The 19,651-nt window shown below is 49.2% G+C and overlaps 3 protein-coding genes across 4 annotated transcripts; all 3 read right to left on the bottom strand.

Annotated features, from left to right (window-relative positions):
* Positions 1-3,518: 3,518 nt before the first annotated feature.
* On the bottom strand, positions 3,519-7,036 carry LOC126575946 (protein ERGIC-53). The gene is made up of 6 exons (XM_050236960.1): positions 6,750-7,036; positions 6,102-6,256; positions 5,853-6,025; positions 4,888-5,754; positions 4,690-4,818; positions 3,519-4,602 (listed from the first exon to the last, which is right to left on the bottom strand). Exons 1-6 carry the CDS (start codon positions 6,952-6,954, stop codon positions 4,566-4,568), a joined length of 1,566 nt encoding a protein of 521 aa, XP_050092917.1. The 5' UTR covers positions 6,955-7,036; the 3' UTR covers positions 3,519-4,565.
* Positions 7,037-7,115: 79 nt separating this feature from the next.
* Positions 7,116-7,647, bottom strand: LOC126576655 (uncharacterized). The gene has a single exon (XM_050237961.1). It carries the CDS (start codon positions 7,625-7,627, stop codon positions 7,121-7,123), a length of 507 nt encoding a protein of 168 aa, XP_050093918.1. The 5' UTR covers positions 7,628-7,647; the 3' UTR covers positions 7,116-7,120.
* A 146-nt stretch (positions 7,648-7,793) lies between these two features.
* LOC126576214 (zinc transporter foi) lies at positions 7,794-19,651 on the bottom strand. 2 transcript variants are annotated; one of them, XM_050237391.1, is made up of 4 exons: positions 19,514-19,651; positions 11,527-12,431; positions 9,742-11,445; positions 7,794-9,673 (listed from the first exon to the last, which is right to left on the bottom strand). In XM_050237391.1, exons 2-4 carry the CDS (start codon positions 12,043-12,045, stop codon positions 9,524-9,526), a joined length of 2,373 nt encoding a protein of 790 aa, XP_050093348.1. In that variant the 5' UTR covers positions 12,046-12,431; positions 19,514-19,651; the 3' UTR covers positions 7,794-9,523. The 2 variants fall into 2 exon arrangements, with proteins under 2 accessions (XP_050093348.1, XP_050093349.1); XM_050237392.1 differs by lacking the exon at positions 19,514-19,651 and adding an exon at positions 13,471-13,568.

Genomic DNA, 19,651 nt, shown 5'->3' with positions numbered 1-19,651 from the left:
ATCGCGAATTCCTCACAAGGGCGATGGAAATTGGAGTTGGATAGAAAGTTTCAAAAAAATTGAAAAACCGACCAAAAACACATGTAACGCGCCGCCCTTTATGCCGCCGGAGAGTTCCGAGCTCAACCGGCGCCCCTCGAGGACCAACTGGCAACTTTCGTAACCGAAGGCCGGGATAAGCTGCGGCCCTGCGGCTGCGCTGTGCTGCGAAGGCGTGACGATCGCTTGATCGCTAACCACCACCGAGCGAGATTGAGTTGATTTTATTTTATGAAGCGATTATGCGAAGTAATCGCTCACAAATCGCACTCTCTCTCTCTCCCTTCCCTCTCTGTTGCTTCTATCCTAGATGGTGTCTACGACAACGACAACACCGATGTCAGTCCGGAGAAAGTGCATCTTGGCATCCAAATGGACGGACGGACGGACGGACGGATCGACGTCAATGTTGTGTTTGATAGAGTTGGAAGCAATTAGCGGCCAGACAGCGACATGGCGAGGGGGAAGGAGGGATGCGACAACACGCCTGCAATAACAACACTACAAGGTTGCATTTCCGGGTCCGGGACCAGCATAATTATCACTCACCTGGAACCATTTCTCATCTCCATCCACCGCCACCATCATCGTCGTCGTCGTTGTCGTTGCTGCGCAGAAGGAACATCATCATCATCAGCGCAGGTTAGGCCACTCCGGCTCCCGCTGGCGCTCCGTGGCACCGACGTTCTCGTGGCACACTCGTGACACAAACAGACGGAGAGAGAGAGAGAGAGAGCAACGTTACGTCTGTGGCGTCTGTGGCGTCTGGTTGGATAATCATTGAGCTCCAGCGCGCGCTAATGGCGCCACACCTGGCGCAGAACTGACAAAGAACGTGGACCCGACCGTGGGCCAGAGGGCACCCTCCAGCTAATGTTTCATGCATGATCCTTCCTGGCTTTCGCTCGCTCGCTCGGTCCCCTGGCTCGGTCCCGTTTGAAAGCATTCGCGCGCACCGTCACCGGGGCTAAAAATATCCAACAGGTCGCTAGGCAACCCCTTCCTTCGGCTCCTCCTTGGCATGCCCGATCCGTCGAGCATCTCGATTTCAAACCAAATTACAAAGGAAACCCCTGGACTGAACTGTGACCACCACACCGGGGACAGGGTGCCTGCCTGCCTGCCTGGCGAGATGCAAAACCACTGCAGCCGTACTTGGACGCTGTTACGGTTACAGTCAGCCCAGGCCTGCATGGTCAGTGGACATTTTGAGGGATACACAAGAGCGCAGCGTGCTGGTGGCGATCGATCCAAGAACCCAAAGGGTATGACCACCGGTCGGTGACGCTTGGCACGGTCTGGCTCGGTCGGTGTGTGGTTGGACCAATTATGTAAACAGAATTACGCCATACCGATCGCCGGTGGCTGGTGGAGTTGGAGACGCCAGGCATGTCTACTGTGATCTCCCGGCCACAGAAGCCACAGGAATGGTTCGTGATGCTGGGCCAAAAAATGAGAGAGAGAGAGAGAAAATAAGAAAAAAAATTGCCAGGGAAAGCAAAAGAGAAATTGATTGCAAACGAAACCAATTCCGATCTCGATGTCAGTCTGAAGGTTTACCTTCGGACCTCTGCTGATGCACCGTTGCCAACGGTGCACCACTGGAATGTTCTATTCCCCCCCGGCGAATTGTCCGTTTTCCGTTCGACGTCTGGTGTCCCATCGTCGTCGACACCGTCATGGCCGCGGTTGTCCTTCGGCACCACTCATAATTGTCAGTGGCCGGCAACAATCGAATGCTAATGATGGCCCCTGATCCGACCACGAACTTCGCGTCCGCCACGGTTCCACCCATCACCGCCAAATTGGGCCACGGGTACGTGCAGACAGTTCTGCGCTCACTTGCCCTCCTCTCCTGAGGACAGAGAGAGCCACAGAGAGAGAGAGAGAGAGAGAGAGAGAGAGAGAGAGAGAGAGAGAGAGAGAGAGAGAGAGAGAGAGAGAGAGAGAGAGAGAGAGAGTCTGCAATTGATCCGATGAAGGAGATGCGGCCCGGAACGGAGGGTTTGTTGTTTTTAATCAGTAAATGCACCCCACAAATCACAAATCAAAACACACTTTTCGTAACTTTCGGCCGGATTTTGGCCTTCCCTTGCATGAGCCGCAAGGCGGCCGTTTCGGAGTCAGTGAAGGTCTCATGTCAATCGCGCACTCGTCGCACGCTGCGGGAGGAAAGGTGATGCGCGCAAACTTCACACGCCACACGCACGCCCGTACCGCACCACCCCTGCCCCGAGACACGCGTATCGAATGACTTCGTAAATGGGACCCCAACCAGCACTGCCACCACCACCCAACGATCACTATCACGCGCTGGTGCTGGTTTGTGTCGTTATCTATGTTTGCGGCGTACGCGTACTTTTCCCAGCCGCGTACGATCCTCGGCGTGATTTTCAAGTTCACGCGATTTCGACCTTGCAGATCGCGCGCGATCGAAGTTGCTTTGGTGATCGGTGGTTGCTGCTTTGGTGTCTTTTGTTTCGGGGGGCAAAGTGCGACCGCGCACCGGTGTCCGTGAAATGTTCGAAATGTCCCTCCCCGGGCGAGAGGGGAGATCGCAGCCCGGTGGCCGGTTGCGGTGATGGGGTCATAAAAAGGGGAGGGGGGGGGGGGTGTTCACTCAACCCTTCGTCGGTGAGGTGCAAGGACAGATCGCCACATACGCACGATGCAAAGGGCGCTGAAAGATGGACGAATGGAAAGGAAACCGGTACTGGTGCTGCTACGGAAGTGATCGCCCGCCGCCGTTTTCCATTTTGTTTCCGTTGACTTTGAACCGCGCGATATCGGATGGAACATTCTGGGTTCTTTTCGAAGAATCTGGGGTTGGGTGATAGCTAATCTCGTACTTTGGACATGAAATGTTGATGAGAAACATAAGCAAGCCAAAAGGAATTGTTGTACAAACAGTTGACGTTGATAAATTGATAAACATGGGACATGTTGTTTCTGCAAATCATTCGTCCAAATATTGGCTCTCTGGCATCGAAGTCACTGATGGTCGAAGGTCAATCAATGTAGTGTGTGGTGGATTGGCGAAGAAGATGTTTCAATTGTTGACTTTCATAAAGGTCCTAGTTGGAGTGAATCCTGAGAGTCCTAGCCGATATAAATGTGGTTTAAACCGCGCAAGTAACGAGCTATGCCATGAATTTTAAAAATTCTGTATCTTTGTCATTTCTGTCTCGATTTGTATAAAACTATCACAGAATACTCAGCAGAGCAACAGGATTCAGAGAAAAATACTACTCCCCCACTACCTTGCTTGGATTTTAAAATTTAAAACGATCGCCCTCAATCGGTGCCAATAATTGCACATTTTATTCTGAAAATACGAGTATAGCAACGTTAATGGAAGGTTGGTCAACTTCGTAATCAGAAATCGATATCCACAAAGTCAACTGAGTATCCCAAATGATGGCTCTGGTCCAACCTGAACAATCAGGAATTGATCAATCGCGGAATTATACACAAACAGATAGGCTTATTCTGCAAATCGTATCAGACTGTTTATTTTCATTTTCTCCTCTTGTATAACGACGGGATTTTGTTCATGTCTTCTTCGCGGGAAAGAGTCAATCGATCGAAAACTTACCAACGAGAATTTTTCTAACCGTGTTGGGGTTTTTAAGTTGCAGTGCCGAACCACCTAACATCATGCACGTTTTCGAAACCACATTCAATTTAAGTTATTCAAGGAAGGTGCAACCGTTTCAATCTCTGTTTTCCCCAAAATGTGCTTTTCCATCATATACTGCTTTCGTTTTGTTCTGACTGAGACAACTAGCGATTGACGAAAATCAAACAAATGCATCATGAAACTACATTGCGGTTGACAGGATAGCCCTGGACGAGCAAAACAATTTCACTAACTATCCATCCTACATGTTCCGCCGTCGGAACGCTTCCGCGAGTTCCGCGAGTGGAAAGTCCGCGAAATAAGTATACAGTAACAGTCAGACAAGTACAAACACGCACAGAACGCACGATACACATTTACTATAGGGGTTTGTTAACATTTCGTAGGACAGATGGAGTAAGAGTTCCGGCCGGCGACATGGAGCCTGTGTGGAAGAAAACTTTAACAGTCGGATTTAGTTCCGGGAGGAAACGAAAAAAAGAAGAACATTGTATATTTAAAACAGGACTATTTTTCACACTTTTCATACTCCTTCCACCGTGACACCGAGAGCAAAAAAATAATCTCGGTAGTACCGCGATAACGTTACAAGACAAGATGCTGCTGCCACGTTACGGTGCGTTGCCACGGCCACGAACTCGGTTGCAGTCTACAGTGTAATCAAATGGGCCATGGAAGGATGTTTCTTACTAGCACGTGTACTGTTGTCAAAGCTGTGTTTTCTGTTAAAGGAATGCCTGCCTGCTGCGCTCAACCGCTCATCGCTGCCACAAGAAGTTCGACACGGTTGATGGCCGTTGTTTAGCTAGATTTGATCGTTTGCGCGTGCTGTATGGCGTGCTCACTTCACCATTCGATTATCAGTTCACGTTGTAGGTTTGGCTATCTAATAAAACTTTTTCGCCTGAGCATCTCGGCTTCCTCTGCAAGGTTGGGGAGGTTAAGGAAAGAGAAAAGACGCGGAATGAATTAGTGCACCGTTATACAATCGTCCGTAAAGCATAGCTTACTTGTATATGCTGTAACCAAGCATCACGAGCATCTGCACCACGATCACGACGAGGAAGGCGGTCATACTGAGACAGCTCTGCGTTGGACACTGCGCCATCCCCTGCGCCACGGGTGGTTGATTTTGAAGCCTATCGCAGACAATCGTATTAATATAACGGCAGCTAGCGTATTTTAGTTCTTCCCTTGTTTTTACTCACCTCTGTGAAACACCAGCCACTCCCTGCCGAACGTGGTTCATACTGTCACGCATTTCGTTCATCAAACTCTGAATATCGTATCCACCGCCCTGAATTTGCGCCGTTGGTGCACGAGCCTGGTTGGTGAGAATGTTGTCCGTTCGTGCGTGTACCTCGCCGATGATGGAACGAATCTCGCGCACCGTCTGTACCATCACGTTCTGGTTCTGCAGCAGGGCATCAACCTCGTGTCGCATAATTGACCCTCCAGCACCGCCACCGGTTGCAATTTGTGGTGGTGGCACTCCCGGACTGCCGGCACTTCCGGCTGACACCGAAAGTAACCCCAAAGTACGCTCCTGGCGACCGATCACCTCGTCCAACTTGCTGCTCAGCATGCGGAGCTGTTCGAACGTATTCGTCTGCGCTTCCCAAATCTGACGCAGCTCTCGCTCGTTAAAGTCTTCGAACAAACTGTCCAGATCGTCCTTCTGCTCATCCGGATGCTCCTTTCGGTACTCCTCCTTCTGCAGTTCAAGCTTCTTCTGATAGTCTTGGTACTCCTGGGTCAGCTTGGCCGCATCTTCTCCCGGTGCCGGTTCCTCCTGGAACTGTCCCGGTACGTGCAGCGAGGTGGTGAGGAAGTGGAACACATCGTGATCGTCCGCCAAACCGCCGGTGGCCGCCGACAGACCGAAGTAGCCGGTCTTCGGTAACACCACTCCTTCCGCTCGGAAGCACATCTCGTAGTTCTGATCGTTGTTCGTCATACCGTTGTGGAACAGCACGGTGAGGATGTTGTTGTAATACTCGATCTTGGCACGCGTCGGGAATGGTTTGTTACGGAAATCACGCAAACACCCGGACAGAAGTTGAGTGCCACCATCGCTGTCGTAGGAGAGAGAGAGAGAGAGTGGGGAAATTCAAAATTAATCCGCTTCGTCTCCATCATGGGCACCCTGAGCTAAGCAAAGCACAGCACTTACTTTTGATGGTCAAACTGTCGCGTACCGTCGTTCAACACGGCCGAAATGTACGGATTGTTGTGCTTGTTGTCGTTATCGAACGAATCGAAGAAAATACCGAGACCGACCCATTGATCCGATGAACCGAATACATCTCCGATGTAGCTTCCCTTCTCCGCTGTGTACCAGAAGGCCTGCGGAACGATAGAAAGCAAGAGTTTCCAAATTATTTGCAGGTCCTGTTGTTGGCCCTCGATAGGGCAATCTTACCAAACCATCCGCTCCGATACGGCCTCGTCCGGACACTCGGAACACGATCTCCACCTCCCACCAGTCAAAGTTCGTCTTCTGTTTCGTCCAAATCGCTCCCTTTTGGCTCCGCAGCGAAGGGGCAATACGCACGTTTTCCGAACTGGCGATTGCATCTGTAAAGGCGGTACCAAGAAATTGCGGTTAGCGACGGTACTTTCCGCAGCAAAGAACATAATTGCTTATCGTTGATAAGCGGTCTTTCGTATCTCGCGAACACGACGCGTCGACGCGTAAGGACACACTTTCGCCACAAACCGGATCCTCCGCAGCCTGCCTCGATGCGAACGTGCAAAGTGAGAGCTTGAATCTAGTCACCGTGGCACAACCGGGAGACAGAACCCCCAAAATTGAGTCCGGAGCCGCGAGACCATCATAAATTTTGCCACTAAACAAACGACGATTGTGCGACAGCTCCCCCGGCCCCCCACCACCAGTGGGTCCACTCCACTAAAAACCCGGCTCACGCAAAAGCCTCTGACGTGTAACTTCTTGAGTACCACCGTCGTGCCATCCTGCTCTCTCGCAGGTACAGCAGGTGGCCTTCGCAGCCGGAACAACCTCTCGCTATCGTCCCCCGCGCCCCATCGCGGCCACGCGGATACTTACGGCCACCGTACTCCCAGAATGGCACCGTGCCGTCCTTCTGCGCCAGGTAGGGAGGTTTGAACGAATATTTGTACTCAAACCGCCGGTGCACCATGCCCGTGTTGCCGCTTACGCTGGCCAGCCGGGTCGTGAGGGTGGCCAGTGATAGGAGCAGGAACAGCCAGCGGGCCGCTGGCTCGCCGCACGTCAACCCTTTCGAAGCCATTTTCGCGAATTGCCGAAATTAACGATTCCGCTACCACTCGCTGGCCCGAATTGTATACGTGCCCTGTCTGCCAACAACACAGCTCGCAGCCCCCCGTGGAGTGACAACTATGACAAACCACCCAGGGACACATCTACCCCTTTATTTGAAATTTCTCTTTCTCTCTCTAAAAACCGTTTCCGGGCATCAGTTTCAGCTTTTGCACTTCCTGTTGGAACTGATTGTGCCTAATCGTTACCATGGTGCAGCTCTGCGGACTACGATCCGCCTCGTCCGTTTCCACGGAAAACTGCCGTTCGCGAATCGTCCTTAAACGGTCCTCCACGGCAAGCAGCCCGCGGTCGATGAGACGGTCAATGTGGCGGTACTGCTTCTGGACGATGAAGTTCTTCACGGAACATACTGCATTCGCGGCCAGCATGCAAACGCCAGTTAATTTCTCTTTCAGCCCATATTCCACACTAAGATCCTGGGCCCGTTGCTGGGCGATGGCGAGGTAGTTCAGCATCTTGGCCGTTCCGCGACCGAGCGAAGAGGTGGCCAAGTTCAATTGTGGAGGCACTCCTTGCTCGAGACTAACGAGCACCTGTTTGAAGAGCCATTTCTTCTCCACGGGCACCACCGGTGGCCGCAAGATGTAGGATTTCGTCGCCTCGCTTACCAATTTAGACATTGCTAGTGGAATCCGAGGTTCTGCCGTCGAATTTAGGATCACTTGCTTCCTGTTAGTATACCAGCAGTAGCAGCACAATAATCATCACCCAATGGTTACGTTGATCACAATCAGAAATGCCTTCGGTAACGCGAATGAAACGCGGATAGTTTATTGTTGTACAAAATAGTTTGGGTGAAATCTTTATTGTTTTTAATGGTTCCAGTTTCCTTTTTTTAATTCCTTTTCAAACGTATTCTCTCATTGCCTGATCTGCTTTTCGCATGTTCCTCAAACAGAAGGACAACAAAACCGTTTAAAACTAAATTTACACAAAAATTTGTTATTCTACTTAGGAACTAACTAAAGTTATGATACCAATGTTCGATTGCGCGCCAGTATACGCGCCAGTTACGCGTTCCGCTTAAGACCATGTTAATTCCACACACCATGCGTTAGTTCAGATAAAGTACTGCTTTCCGAATCATGCGAGCGATGATGATGATGATCTAATCTACACACGGCAATCTAATAAATCGGCCAGATTGGTAATCGCAACGCAAGCTAAAACAAGGGAGCAGCTGATGGCTTCAACCACGTAGCGGCTCATGTACATTGTGGGTATCTCCTACGCAAAGCTGGGTTTTGTAGATATGATGGACAGATGTGCACACACATCCGAGATTCGAGACTTAACAGTTTTCTTGGTAGATAAGAAAGTCCACTTTAGCAGAGTGTATATGAGTTGTGTTCAATCTGCTAATCAGATCTCTCCCGGTGTCTCTCTAAATCTATTGCAAAGTAAATTGCTAGAGGAGCTAGTACTCTATGGAAAGTAGTTTTAGAAAAAATTGGCATAAAACAGGGCTAGCAGTAAAAAGAAGAGAAAAATGCTTCACATAGTATACGCCTAGTGTTCAATGCTTTGTTCAGTGTTCTACTGTATTGGCAGAGGCTGTAAAGTCGACGATACGAACCAAAATGATTCGCTCATGCTATCGGGCAACGAGAGAGAATGCAGTTGCAGCTCCCAAATTGCCCAACGTTCATACCAGAAACTGTGTTCAGAACGTTGGGTAATACTTTTGTTTTCAGATGGTTTCCCTCCTGTAAAATTGTATCTATATATGTTATGGTGAATAGCTAAATAGTTCAGCTGATCTCAATCCATTACGTTCTTCTTGTCGGTCCATATCCATTTTCATTCAGGAGCGATCAAAGTAGTGTTTTGCTACTCGCGTTATGATCGTCCTTAACCGCTAAACAAGAACAGACCAGGCGGGGTGGTTGAGAGATATGAGAAAAATTATAGAATTATCGGCATCAGTTTGGCCCTACATACAGTAGATTTTCTTCATATCGTGGCGATCACATCGTTCATGAAATATGAAAATCGATTTGGCTTTTCTAGACACTCTGATGATTGCTGAGCAATCCCTCTAGCCTTTCCTGACACGCGCCGTGACAACGTGAACCCCAACCAGTTCTCCTTGGATCATTACTTCAGTAAAGCTAATCTTTCGACGTGCCTAAAATTAATGAATAATAGCTGCTGTTCAATTCGTGGCATTACTGATAACCCCTAAAATTACACGCTGTACAATCGCTGCTGCTTCGGGTATGGTGGATGCTTTTGCCTCCATCGGGCTATTTGGTAGCAAAGTACTTTTAGAGCTGACTGATTTCGATAAGAGAAGAAGAATTTCAGGACAGAAGAGCAAGTTTCTGATAAATCCGCTCGTACATGCACATTAATCTTCAACACCTCCAAGGTATACGAACAAAAGGGTTTGAATTTCGATCACTCCTAATCGGCCATCAAAACTATCAGTCTGAAGACATCCATAGCTTACGCTAAGTTTGCTTACACTTGGCCGATTAAATGTGCTTGATGATGCGCTGCAATGTGGCTGCGATTCAATGGACGAAGATCTCCATCAGATCGTGCTCGTACATAGCTATTAGCAGCATAATACCGAAACCCACCACTAATCCTAGTAACTGTAGACCAAAATCTGAAAGTTTGCATCGTTCTTCGGCCCCATGCGAGGAAGTCAGTTCTGGAATCTAAAAAAAGAAAGCAAAGTGACCATTAGGCATACAGATTACAAGATATGAAAGGTTTAGGTTCTTACCATGTCCACCATTGCTATGTAAAGGAACATGCCGGCAGCGAGAGCAAAAATCCAGGCCGAAGCTTGCGGTTGATGACCGACCATGATGCCAAGGATCATACCAAAGATGCTGAGCACCGACGAAAGCAAATTGTAGAATACGGCCTCTCTTGCAGACATGCCGGCCTTCAGCAGCACCGCAAAATCTCCGAGCTCGTGCGGTAGCTCATGGCAGAAGACTGCGATCGCGGTCGAGAAACCGCCAGCTATATTGTTTGCAAAGGCCGCCCCGATGGTCATACCGTCGGTAAAGTTATGCAATCCATCGCCCATAATAACCATCCAGACGACGGCCGACAGCGATCCCGGGGGCGAGTGTACATGTCCGTGAGTATGCGAATGACCGTGGTGTTTGGTTTCGTGTTCCCGCAGAATGATGGTATAATTTTCCTTTCGCAGTTTTTTCGTAGCTTCCGTTTTCAGCGGGACCACCGTCTGCGGTTCTCCACTTTCGATCGACCCATCGTCCAGGTTGCTGGAGACCGTGTTGTTGTCGATGCTGTTACTGGTCGTGTGGATCGTTTCATCATGGGATGTACCGCCGGAACGGTGGTGGTTGTTCGCAACCGACGTAGTGCTGTTGTTGTGATTCAACGGAATATGTTCGTTACCATGATGTGGCTGCTGTTGCTGTTGCTGCTCATCCCCATGACTATTGGCACACTTGGCCAGCACATTGTTGTGGTTCTCGTTCACCTGGTTGTGCTCATGGTGATCGTCCTTCGTGTCCATGGCGATCTCATCGTAACAGTACGGATAGGCACTGTACTTATGCTTGCACTGCTTCTCTCCATTGCCGGCCGCAAGATGCAGCGAATTCGACTCCGGATCACGCATTACGCGCACACGGGACGAGGGTTTATCTTTTTTCTCCCGGCCTTTGTACCACTCCGCGATCATCGTTAGCAGCCGTTCCATAAAGTAAAAGAACACAATCCCAAATACTGCCGCCAATCCTTTGTACATCATTTGATCGTGGGCATTTTCCAGCGAGAGCCCATCAGGAAACATGGCGTGCGGTAGTAGGTGGAGCAACGCATCCCCACAAAGCGTACCGACGGCCAACGCGACCAGGAACTGGAGTGCATGGTGGTAAAAGTGTTTATCCATGCATGGTATTACCACCACACCGAGCAATCCGCACAAGCTCACACCGAGGATGGCGAGAAACGAGTACACCCAAACGGCCAATTCGTGCGAATCCCCATCATGATGGTGATGAGTATGCTGGCTGCTGCGTACCTGCAGCTCAGGAACACTGTCCGGTGTAAAGCATCCAGCTCGCGCTAGTGGCTCTTCCGAGAGAAGCCGCGATAGTATCAACGGGCATACATTGTACAAATCACGACTATCGAGTCTGCTGGTTCCTCTGTGCTGCGAAGCATTGCGCGCGGTACTTTCACTTGGTTCCTCCTCTTCCTCATGATGGTGATGGTGATGATCGTCGATGGGACGATCGTTATTAGAACTATTAGTATTACTATTACTTTCGTTGCTTACACTAGTGTTGCTTTGTAGGCTATGGTCGCTACTGTTGTGCTGCTGGGTATCGTTGTTATCATCAGCTGCACTATCTTTACTAACAGTATGTACCTCCTTATGCCATTCTTCCGATGGTACCTTCACGTTGGTAACGCGCCTTAGAAAGTCATTACTACTCAAGCACTGAAAAGAATAACATTCAGCAAGCCATGAGTGTTGGCGTACGATAATCATTAGCCAATTGATTACGGTGTAAATACTTACTTTTACTGAATTCTGTAGCTGCCGATCGCTCTCAGTCGCTTCGCTCAAACCCCCACCACTGTTCGTCGTTATTTTAGCACCAGCCTCACCGCCAATCATTTGATATAATCCTAACCGATCCATCATACGCTCGAAGCCTTTCCCATCCATTTGCATCGTTTCGGGATTGCCAAATTCGGCAAATATTTTCATCACAAATTCCTTCACCATCGGATTCAGTTTCCGTTCGAACTCCGCACGTTCCTCCTCCACCTCGTCTTCGCCGTGGTTTTTCTCCTCGGACCCATGACTATGATGAGAATGACGCTTCACTATCCGATGATCTCCATTCGGTGGCGCATCGTACTCGCCGTACGGTAACCAGTGTTGTTCGTGGTCGAAGGCGGGATTGTTCGTGCGATCGTACTGTGTGCGTTCAACGCTTGGCGCCTGATCTGCACCGCTGAAATGTTGTTTACAGCGCACGTGATCTGCACACAGCAGACACACGACACACACCGCCATTATATGGCGTGCCATTTTGCCGCCCCACCGGAACCGCTTCTTACCGAGGGCCAATAGGAGAGCGCTTGCTTCGCACGTTCTCGCGGTTAAATTCTTGTGATTTCCCGAAACTCCAGGAAAACTAGCGGGTTTGTTTCTGATTCACTTTGCACGCGTGTCTCCCGGTTCTCAATTCATTAAATCTGCATCAGTAAGGTGTTTTCTCCTTTCTTCCGTCGTCGGCTTAATGCGCAATCGTTGGTTCTCTGCGGCGGCGGCGGCGGCGACGACTGCTACTAACTTCAGCTCCGATCGAAAAACTTTCAATTCCATTTATTTTTTCTAGTTTTGCAAAAGATTAACAGCGCACGGAAACCACCAGAGAAACTACTGCTTACGATTCAATTCGCGGGGAGTAAGTTCTGGAAGAGAAAAACACATAACGGTTTATTAGTGACCCGTAATTAACAAACTTTCCTTATTGTCGATAAGAGTTATGTTATCATTTCAAATAATAAATCAAAAACACTAATCAACTATCACATGTTTATCATTTAAACGTACAACTAGTAACTAGTAACTATTAATAATCGTCGTTCCCGACCGCTATTGTTCTCGCAATCCATTTGTTGCTCCCCGGTCGTCTGTCACTCGTCACCCAACGCCAGAGTACAACTGAGCGCGTTCAGTCGTACGAAACCGACCTGGATTACTGGGCGGAAAATTGGCATCCACCTTACCATCCTTTTCCTCATTTTCCCCATCAATCGCGTCGCATTTTCGGGGTTTGTTTGATGCTCAACAACCGTACAACCTTGGCACTGGAAGAAGGCACACTAAAAGGGGTCTCGCTACCACCACCAGCCCGTCTAGGGTTCAAGGAAGAATGGGCCCACAATTTCCAGTCACCCCAAACGCAACGAGCTCCAATGTCACGCGGCAAAAGGAAGCGACTAAATCCCGGCCACAAAACAGAAGGCGGACGTACGGACGGCCGGTGAGGTGGTAGTGCCTGAAGAAAATTTGTTTGATCAAACTTTGCCAACCTTTCTTCGCTCAACGCCACCCACAACATGCGTGCAGAACCACCGCCGGTATGGAGCACCGGTTTGCAAATCGTTGCTAGTGGCGTGTGTACGTTACATTATTACACCCGTTGACCCTGAAAGAAACGTTCACTCGTCCAGGCAAAGGAAATCAAATCGAGCCAGTGCCGGTTGCGGGTGAGTTTTACGCTTGGCCCTTACACAGTCGCCACTAATCCCGCATTAAAAATAGCGAACAATGTTGCGCGCGAAAGAGGGATTAAAATTTAACATACTATTATCGATCGCAATTTGCCAAGCCCGACGAGGTACGCTCATTGCCTTTTATTGACTTAGAATCAATAGTATTTGCACACTATAACGATACGGAACGTTTCACAAACTTGGTGTTGAAAGAAAAACGGTTTAGTCTTACCAATAACTTCTTCAAAAAATGTCTCATTCCATAGCCTATTCTGTTATACACCCAACGGCGGTCGTCCTGGGAGCCCCGTCACGGTAGTTCTATTCCCACGACTCGTACTGTACTAACGCCGTTGCCTTGCCAGTGGGTTCCTTTTTATAATCTCGATCAAAGCTTGCATCCGTTCGGAGGGGCTCCCCACATGCGGCGGTACAGAACGAGAGACTTAGAATGTGGGAAGCGAAACGTGGAAAGAGTTATTCCACCGAAATACCCAACTTATGGCGAATCAGCAACAAATTGCCAACGCCGAACCTCCGAATAAGGGAGAGCAGGCACGACAACTGGTCCCCCCTGGCGCTCCTTTCCTGGCACCCTCCTCTTCGCTACTCACATGTGGTGCTTGTCGGACTCTCTACTTTGAGTTCTACTGATATAAGCACGCTACTGATAACTTCACGATCGACTGCTACTAAGTCACGCGTTTGAAAGCGACAACGCAATATCCTTATTCTAATTGAACGCGCTCAGCAGAGAGCGAATGGAATGCGAATAAGAACGGAAAGATGGACCCCCTAAAGGTTGTCTACCTGCATTCACGCACAAAAGAGGAACCGTCTGATTCTCGCGCATTCCGCAGAGGATGCTTCCAAAGGTTTTATGAACCACACATCACGATACACCACGGTTTCGGTGGTACGATAAAGGCATGACAAAAAAAACCCAAAAAATTGGACTCAGCATGGACAATAATTCAAATTTGACGTTTTCGTTACCAGCCTCCTTCGTTGAGCGGCGGCAGGCATCGCGGACAAACGGAATTGCAATCCGACACTGCCGCTGTTCGCTGGTTAGCGCTTAGCCTGTTCTCAGCGTGAAACCAACGATCGGAATCAACAGAATAGAACCTAACGTATGTTCCATCAACATTCCAGGTAGCAGTTAGAATGAAAACGGTACAACCTTATCATCGTTACCGCACAGGCACACCAATCGTTGACTTTCCAACAATAAGTTTACACATTACAGCGTACCTAGAATGATAAGGCAATCAGCTAATGACGAATGCCCCCCTGAAACCATGAAGAAATCACACAATATTAGGCACAGATTAGTTTTTTGGGGACTACGGGGATGCAAGTCATTTCCAAAAGCCTTGCCTGTGACTTGCAGGTTGTGGTAATGAAAAGATACCTTAGCACACCGCTCGTTACATTAAGTTTTTTGTTGTATTTTCGGGGTTGCTAGAGTGGAAACGATATGCTAAAATAGGGACAACGGAAGCAACCATTGCAAAAAGTAGGCAGCGACCTGCTGACGTTGGTTACAGGTGAAGTATCATTGCGATGACAACCATGTGCGCACCGATGTAGAACATTGAACATGATTGTGAATGCATCAAAATTAAGTGTAACCGACAGACAGGCGAGACAAAACACATTTTTTCCCAACCATCCCTCATACACATGGTTTCCCGTTTAACCCAGATATGTTCGGGCTCGCTGCTGAACTAAGCGATAATGGCACTAACATTCGACATTCGAAACGGGGTAACTACAACCGTTGCGAGGCTCGAATGCTTATCGCGCATACCGAGCAGCTGCAGAAACGGCTCATCATTAAGTCGAAATTCGTCGTTTTGCGACACTCTCGAAGCAACAAAACTCGTACACGTGGTGCACGCTGATTGCACGCGGCCCGCTGCTGGTGCAGGTGTGATCAGGTAACAGACCATCGATAAAGCTGAACGGCACAATTGGTAACTGCTGTTTAGTTGAATGATGAAAGAGGGTCGTTGTTGATGGCAGTCGTCACATACTCATCCTATGCACAGGCACTATTGGGCGGCATGCCACGTGACACACGGAGGTGTTCGGCTTAATTCAATTCCGAATGCCGGATCAAATTCAATGCATTTGGTAGCACAATAGCGGACAAGCGGTTCAACAGCACGTCAGGAAACGAATTACAATTTGACGTCTACAGGTGGAGGGGGCGCGCGAGATGGTTAGTTAAACCGCCTCCATCCCAGGTGCCGTCGAGAGATGCGAACCATTCTGACCACACCAACCATAATAGGACACGAAATCGGTTCCCTGTTCAGCGTTCAACGATCGATGTTTCAATCAGATCCAATTTGAGTGACGCAAACTAACTAGTTGGTTGACTGGTTGGCTGTCTGGATGTACTTCCATGGAGAAGGCCAGACGCGTGGCCCCTCAAAAAGGGCACAGGAATGGAATTCACAAGCCGATTGGCCGATCAGTCGGCGATCAATTTAGTCATCCGACTACATTCGTCAGGCAAATTTGATGTACCCCTGAATAGCATCAAAAGAGAACATATTAAATATTGTGCATAAATTGACCCAACAGACCAAGGCAGGCGAATGGAAGCCGTGTGACCGCGGAAACGATCGTCAATCACGAGATCAGAGATCACGTGCCATCGAAAAACCATGAGCCAAGGCCGGCACCACCCGCATTTCACACATCGTCTCCGCGATCGTTTCTATTTCTTATCGTTTCTTGCATGGAAACACACCCAAAACTAGGTTTACACAATTAACAGCAATTATTCGGAACGAATTCGACGACAGCGGACAGCGGAGGCGCTCTTGGCCGGCGTCTTATCAGGAAGGCAGCGCTAGACGGCCAGTCAGTGGGTGCACAACACGCTGGCGCCTACGGAAGTTTCCTCTTTTTGTTTTGAGTTCGATGTGCCATCGTGGCTTGATTAGCCGTAGTCGCGCTGCTGCTCTCTGTTGCTGATTGATATCAACTAACCTTAATTCTGGAGCACAGCTTTGCGTGGTACAGTTACTTGTTTGCCAAACGAAGTTACACTGGGTAGAGGATTGTTTTAGAGTCTTCTTGCACTAGACTCCCTAGATGAAAATTATTTAAAAATCATGCAACTATTACTCGTGCTGCATGAAACAAATATTTTATTATTTGAGAGCCCAGTACCACTTAGTTAGCCATGGATGCATGGAATATGCAGTTACTGTTTTGCCTATACGATTGTTGTGAATAAAATATAAAGTCCAGTAGGTGTGATTTGGTTAAAAAGAAAACCACTGAACTGTTTCGAGACAAAAGGATACTCATACTGCAGAATGGTACATACGAGTGGACACGCGCATCGCCTGCCTGTGCGAGTGCGGTTTTATTTGACGGAACACAAAGGGAGACAGAAGCTCATGTTTGATCGAAACGTGGCCACCCATTCGGCCAACTGGACCTAGCGTAACCCTCTCTACCAATTCACCCAACACATCATCATCGTTAATGCTCGATAACCGCCACCGCCAGCGCCTCCTCCGCCTGCCAACAAAAAAGTGAAATCGATATCTACAAACCACGAGGCAAGGGTGGGCAATTTTTAGCGAAGCCAGTTCACACCTAGCTCACTATCAACAAGCGCCACGAAATGGTAACACGGCAGGGATTTAGGAGCTGGATAGGGATACGAACTCATCGCCGAAGCAGCCACTCCGCTTTGGAAAAGCCTACCCAAAACAAACGAACCCCAGCGGCACGTGTTTGGTGTAGCGGATTTTGCGCATGAACTTGAAACAGCTGGGGCCGGACTGGGCCGGAGGCACGCGCAGCAGTATTCCGTCGTCTGTTTGGCGGAGCATCGGAATAAACATTTAATCAATGAACTTGAACAGAATGGATTGCGTGGAATCCAGAATTAGATCCGATTCGATTACCAATGCTTTGCCATAATAATAAACATAAAATCATCATGGAGTATCAGTTTGTTTGTCGCGTTATTCCGCGACCCTTTCCGTCTTTCCTTCATTCCAATCTCTGTGCTTTTGCCCTCTGATTCACATGATGTGGTGATCGTCGTACCATCACCACTCACAACTTCAGAGTGCGGATCAACTATTGCTGAATAATCCGTGGGGGCTATGCGCGATGCGATGGTGGTGCGCATTTCAAGTGACTCCATGCGCTGGCGTAAGGAGCTCAAGGTAATCCAACTGACATGACAAAAAAAAAACAAAGTGAAGGTACGAGCGAAGGAAGGTGAATTCGACATTATCATCATTAACCCGTGGCGGTGTAGGGGCCCCACACGATTGTACACCCTCCTGTGCAGTAGACGACGCGCGAGTTGTTTACTAAATTGAATCCATTTCGTGACACTCACATGGTGTCCCGATTGAAACCTTGGTAACAATCGGGAAGGAGAGAAAGTGCAATGGTTGGCTACTCGACAACTTGAGGAGAAAATTTCACAAAAAATAGCAGCCAGTGCCGTTCCCGGCGGAGAAACAGCGGAACAGGACAGCATCGTTTCGGAGGTTCCTCCGAGCGGAACCATCCATCCCGCCACTAAAACTGGTTGTTGCGTGTCAGCAAAGGAGCAAGTTTTCAGTAGGAGCCGGCCCTTCTTATCTTGGGTGGTTGTGTTTCATGGTTAGTGTGGATGATGCATTGCACACCCGGTGAAAACAGGTTTGCCACCCGAGTCCGTCGAGACGGCAGCCTATAATAAAAAGAGGGTGAATTGATGCACGCACGGTTTTGGTGGTTTAATTTCAATTATTATCACAAAACCTTTTTTTTGTGGCGTTCGATAAAATTTTGTTCCAATCTCCATATTTGGTCACAAACCGATCGGAGCGCTGATGATGATGAGTGTTCCGGCTCTCGATCAGAGCCGATGACTCCTGTGTTCCTTTGCATCATCATATTCGTTCAACATCATTTTCTAAGCGAATTGGAAGGGCACCTGCAATCTTATCGTGGCTGTGAACGAAGTACGCACTCCGTCTTATCTTATCATAGCGGCATTTGGAGTAATTTAACAGGGTCAGGATGAAGCAACGCAACTACGAACGATCGACATGCGGACCGATCCAAGCAACATGCCGGACCGTTTCATCCCAAAACTTAGACCCGCTCTATCCGTCCATACGCGCCGATGCATTTTCCAGGCCGGTAGGGATTGAAATAAAAATAGGATTCTGTGGTTCACGGCGGCACGGATTCCCTCGTGGACCGAAAATGATCGAAAATAGAGTGACACCGTTTCAGTTTCCATCGTCTCCGCCGCCTTCGCGTGACAGCAGGCAGCCTCAAACGGGACAAGACGAAGGTCGGGGAGCAGTTTCTCTCGCTGGAAGAATGGATGCGCATGGTAGGTTACAGGATGTTGAGCTTTGAATGTACATTTAGCATACAAAAACGGTACAAACCATCAATCGTCTAACCGGTTACCATGATATCACCATTGGTTATATTGCGATAAACGCATAAAAACGCACGATACTCAACAAGTACGCTGCTATCGACGCACGCAAAAAAAACGACCAACCCCAACGCCAACTATGGTGCGTGTTGGGCGACCACTCCAAATCCGTCCGGGACTAGCCGCGTAACCGGAACGGAACGCGGAAAAGGGAAATTCTAGGGAAAATACCGGCATGCACGCACAGCACACCCCACACGCCGTCCACTGACTTTCACTTTCACCATTTTATCAAATCATTTCCTTCACGACACAGCACGGCACCAGCGGAAGCCCTTCCGAGCCACGACGACGGGCCCCCTCGATTACAGCGCGTTTTTTTACCGACACCGACGGCTGCAGCGGTTGAATGGAGCCGCATAATACCCATGCACGCCTCTCCTCCCCCCCGGGGGTGTCGCTGCCTCATGCACCGCACTCGCAACACCGTAGTCACATAGCACAGCATCGAGGAGGTTCCGAGGACGGCGGCTTCATCGACGGGAAGGACGACGTTTTGTCCCGGCGCACATACCGTAACAGGAAATCCTTTTCAGTTCTGGCGTTCTGGCGCCCCGGCCCGGCCGGCAATCCAAAAGGCACGATTTGACGGCATCACACCGGCCACCGAAAGATGGCCGGCCGCATGCCCCATGTGATTTTCGGTGAGGTCGAGAACATCCACATCTTTTGTGCGACCAAGCGCATCCACCAGATTTCCGCAGGCGTAGCGGCCCTGCAAAACCTACGCACGAACGCACGAACGCACGGACGCACGCACAAGAAACGGGCTCGAAGAAGGATTTACCTTTAGCGGTCGCAGCCTCCAGCGGCAACGAAATGGTCACAACTCCCGCGGCATACGGAACGAGCGGAGATTAACAACGATGGCCGATAAAAATCCGATGAATTCACAGAGCCGACGGCCGCAAAAAGGGGCCACCAC

Source organism: Anopheles aquasalis, chromosome 3, assembly GCF_943734665.1.
Source record: "Anopheles aquasalis chromosome 3, idAnoAquaMG_Q_19, whole genome shotgun sequence".
Taxonomy (NCBI): Eukaryota; Metazoa; Arthropoda; class Insecta; order Diptera; family Culicidae; genus Anopheles; species Anopheles aquasalis.
The sequence above is the reverse complement of the archived record's forward strand: the minus strand, read 5'-3'. Positions and strand labels throughout refer to the sequence as shown.

Excerpts from the sequence above, each read along its gene's own strand:
- LOC126576214 (XM_050237391.1), bottom strand. The coding sequence starts at position 12,045 with ATGGCACGCCATATAATGGCGGTGTGTGTCGTGTGTCTGCTGTGTGCA. Across the intron at positions 11,446-11,526 it reads AGCTACAGAATTCAGTAAAA|TGCTTGAGTAGTAATGACTT; the intron begins GTAAGTATTTAC and ends TATTCTTTTCAG. Across the intron at positions 9,674-9,741 it reads ACATAGCAATGGTGGACATG|ATTCCAGAACTGACTTCCTC; the intron begins GTAAGAACCTAA and ends TTCTTTTTTTAG.
- LOC126575946 (XM_050236960.1), bottom strand. The coding sequence starts at position 6,954 with ATGGCTTCGAAAGGGTTGACGTGCGGCGAGCCAGCGGCCCGCTGGCTG. Across the intron at positions 5,755-5,852 it reads CGACAGTTTGACCATCAAAA|CGATGGTGGCACTCAACTTC; the intron begins GTAAGTGCTGTG and ends CTCCTACGACAG. Across the intron at positions 4,603-4,689 it reads CTTGGTTACAGCATATACAA|AGGAAGCCGAGATGCTCAGG; the intron begins GTAAGCTATGCT and ends CCAACCTTGCAG.
- LOC126576655 (XM_050237961.1), bottom strand. The coding sequence starts at position 7,627 with ATGTCTAAATTGGTAAGCGAGGCGACGAAATCCTACATCTTGCGGCCA.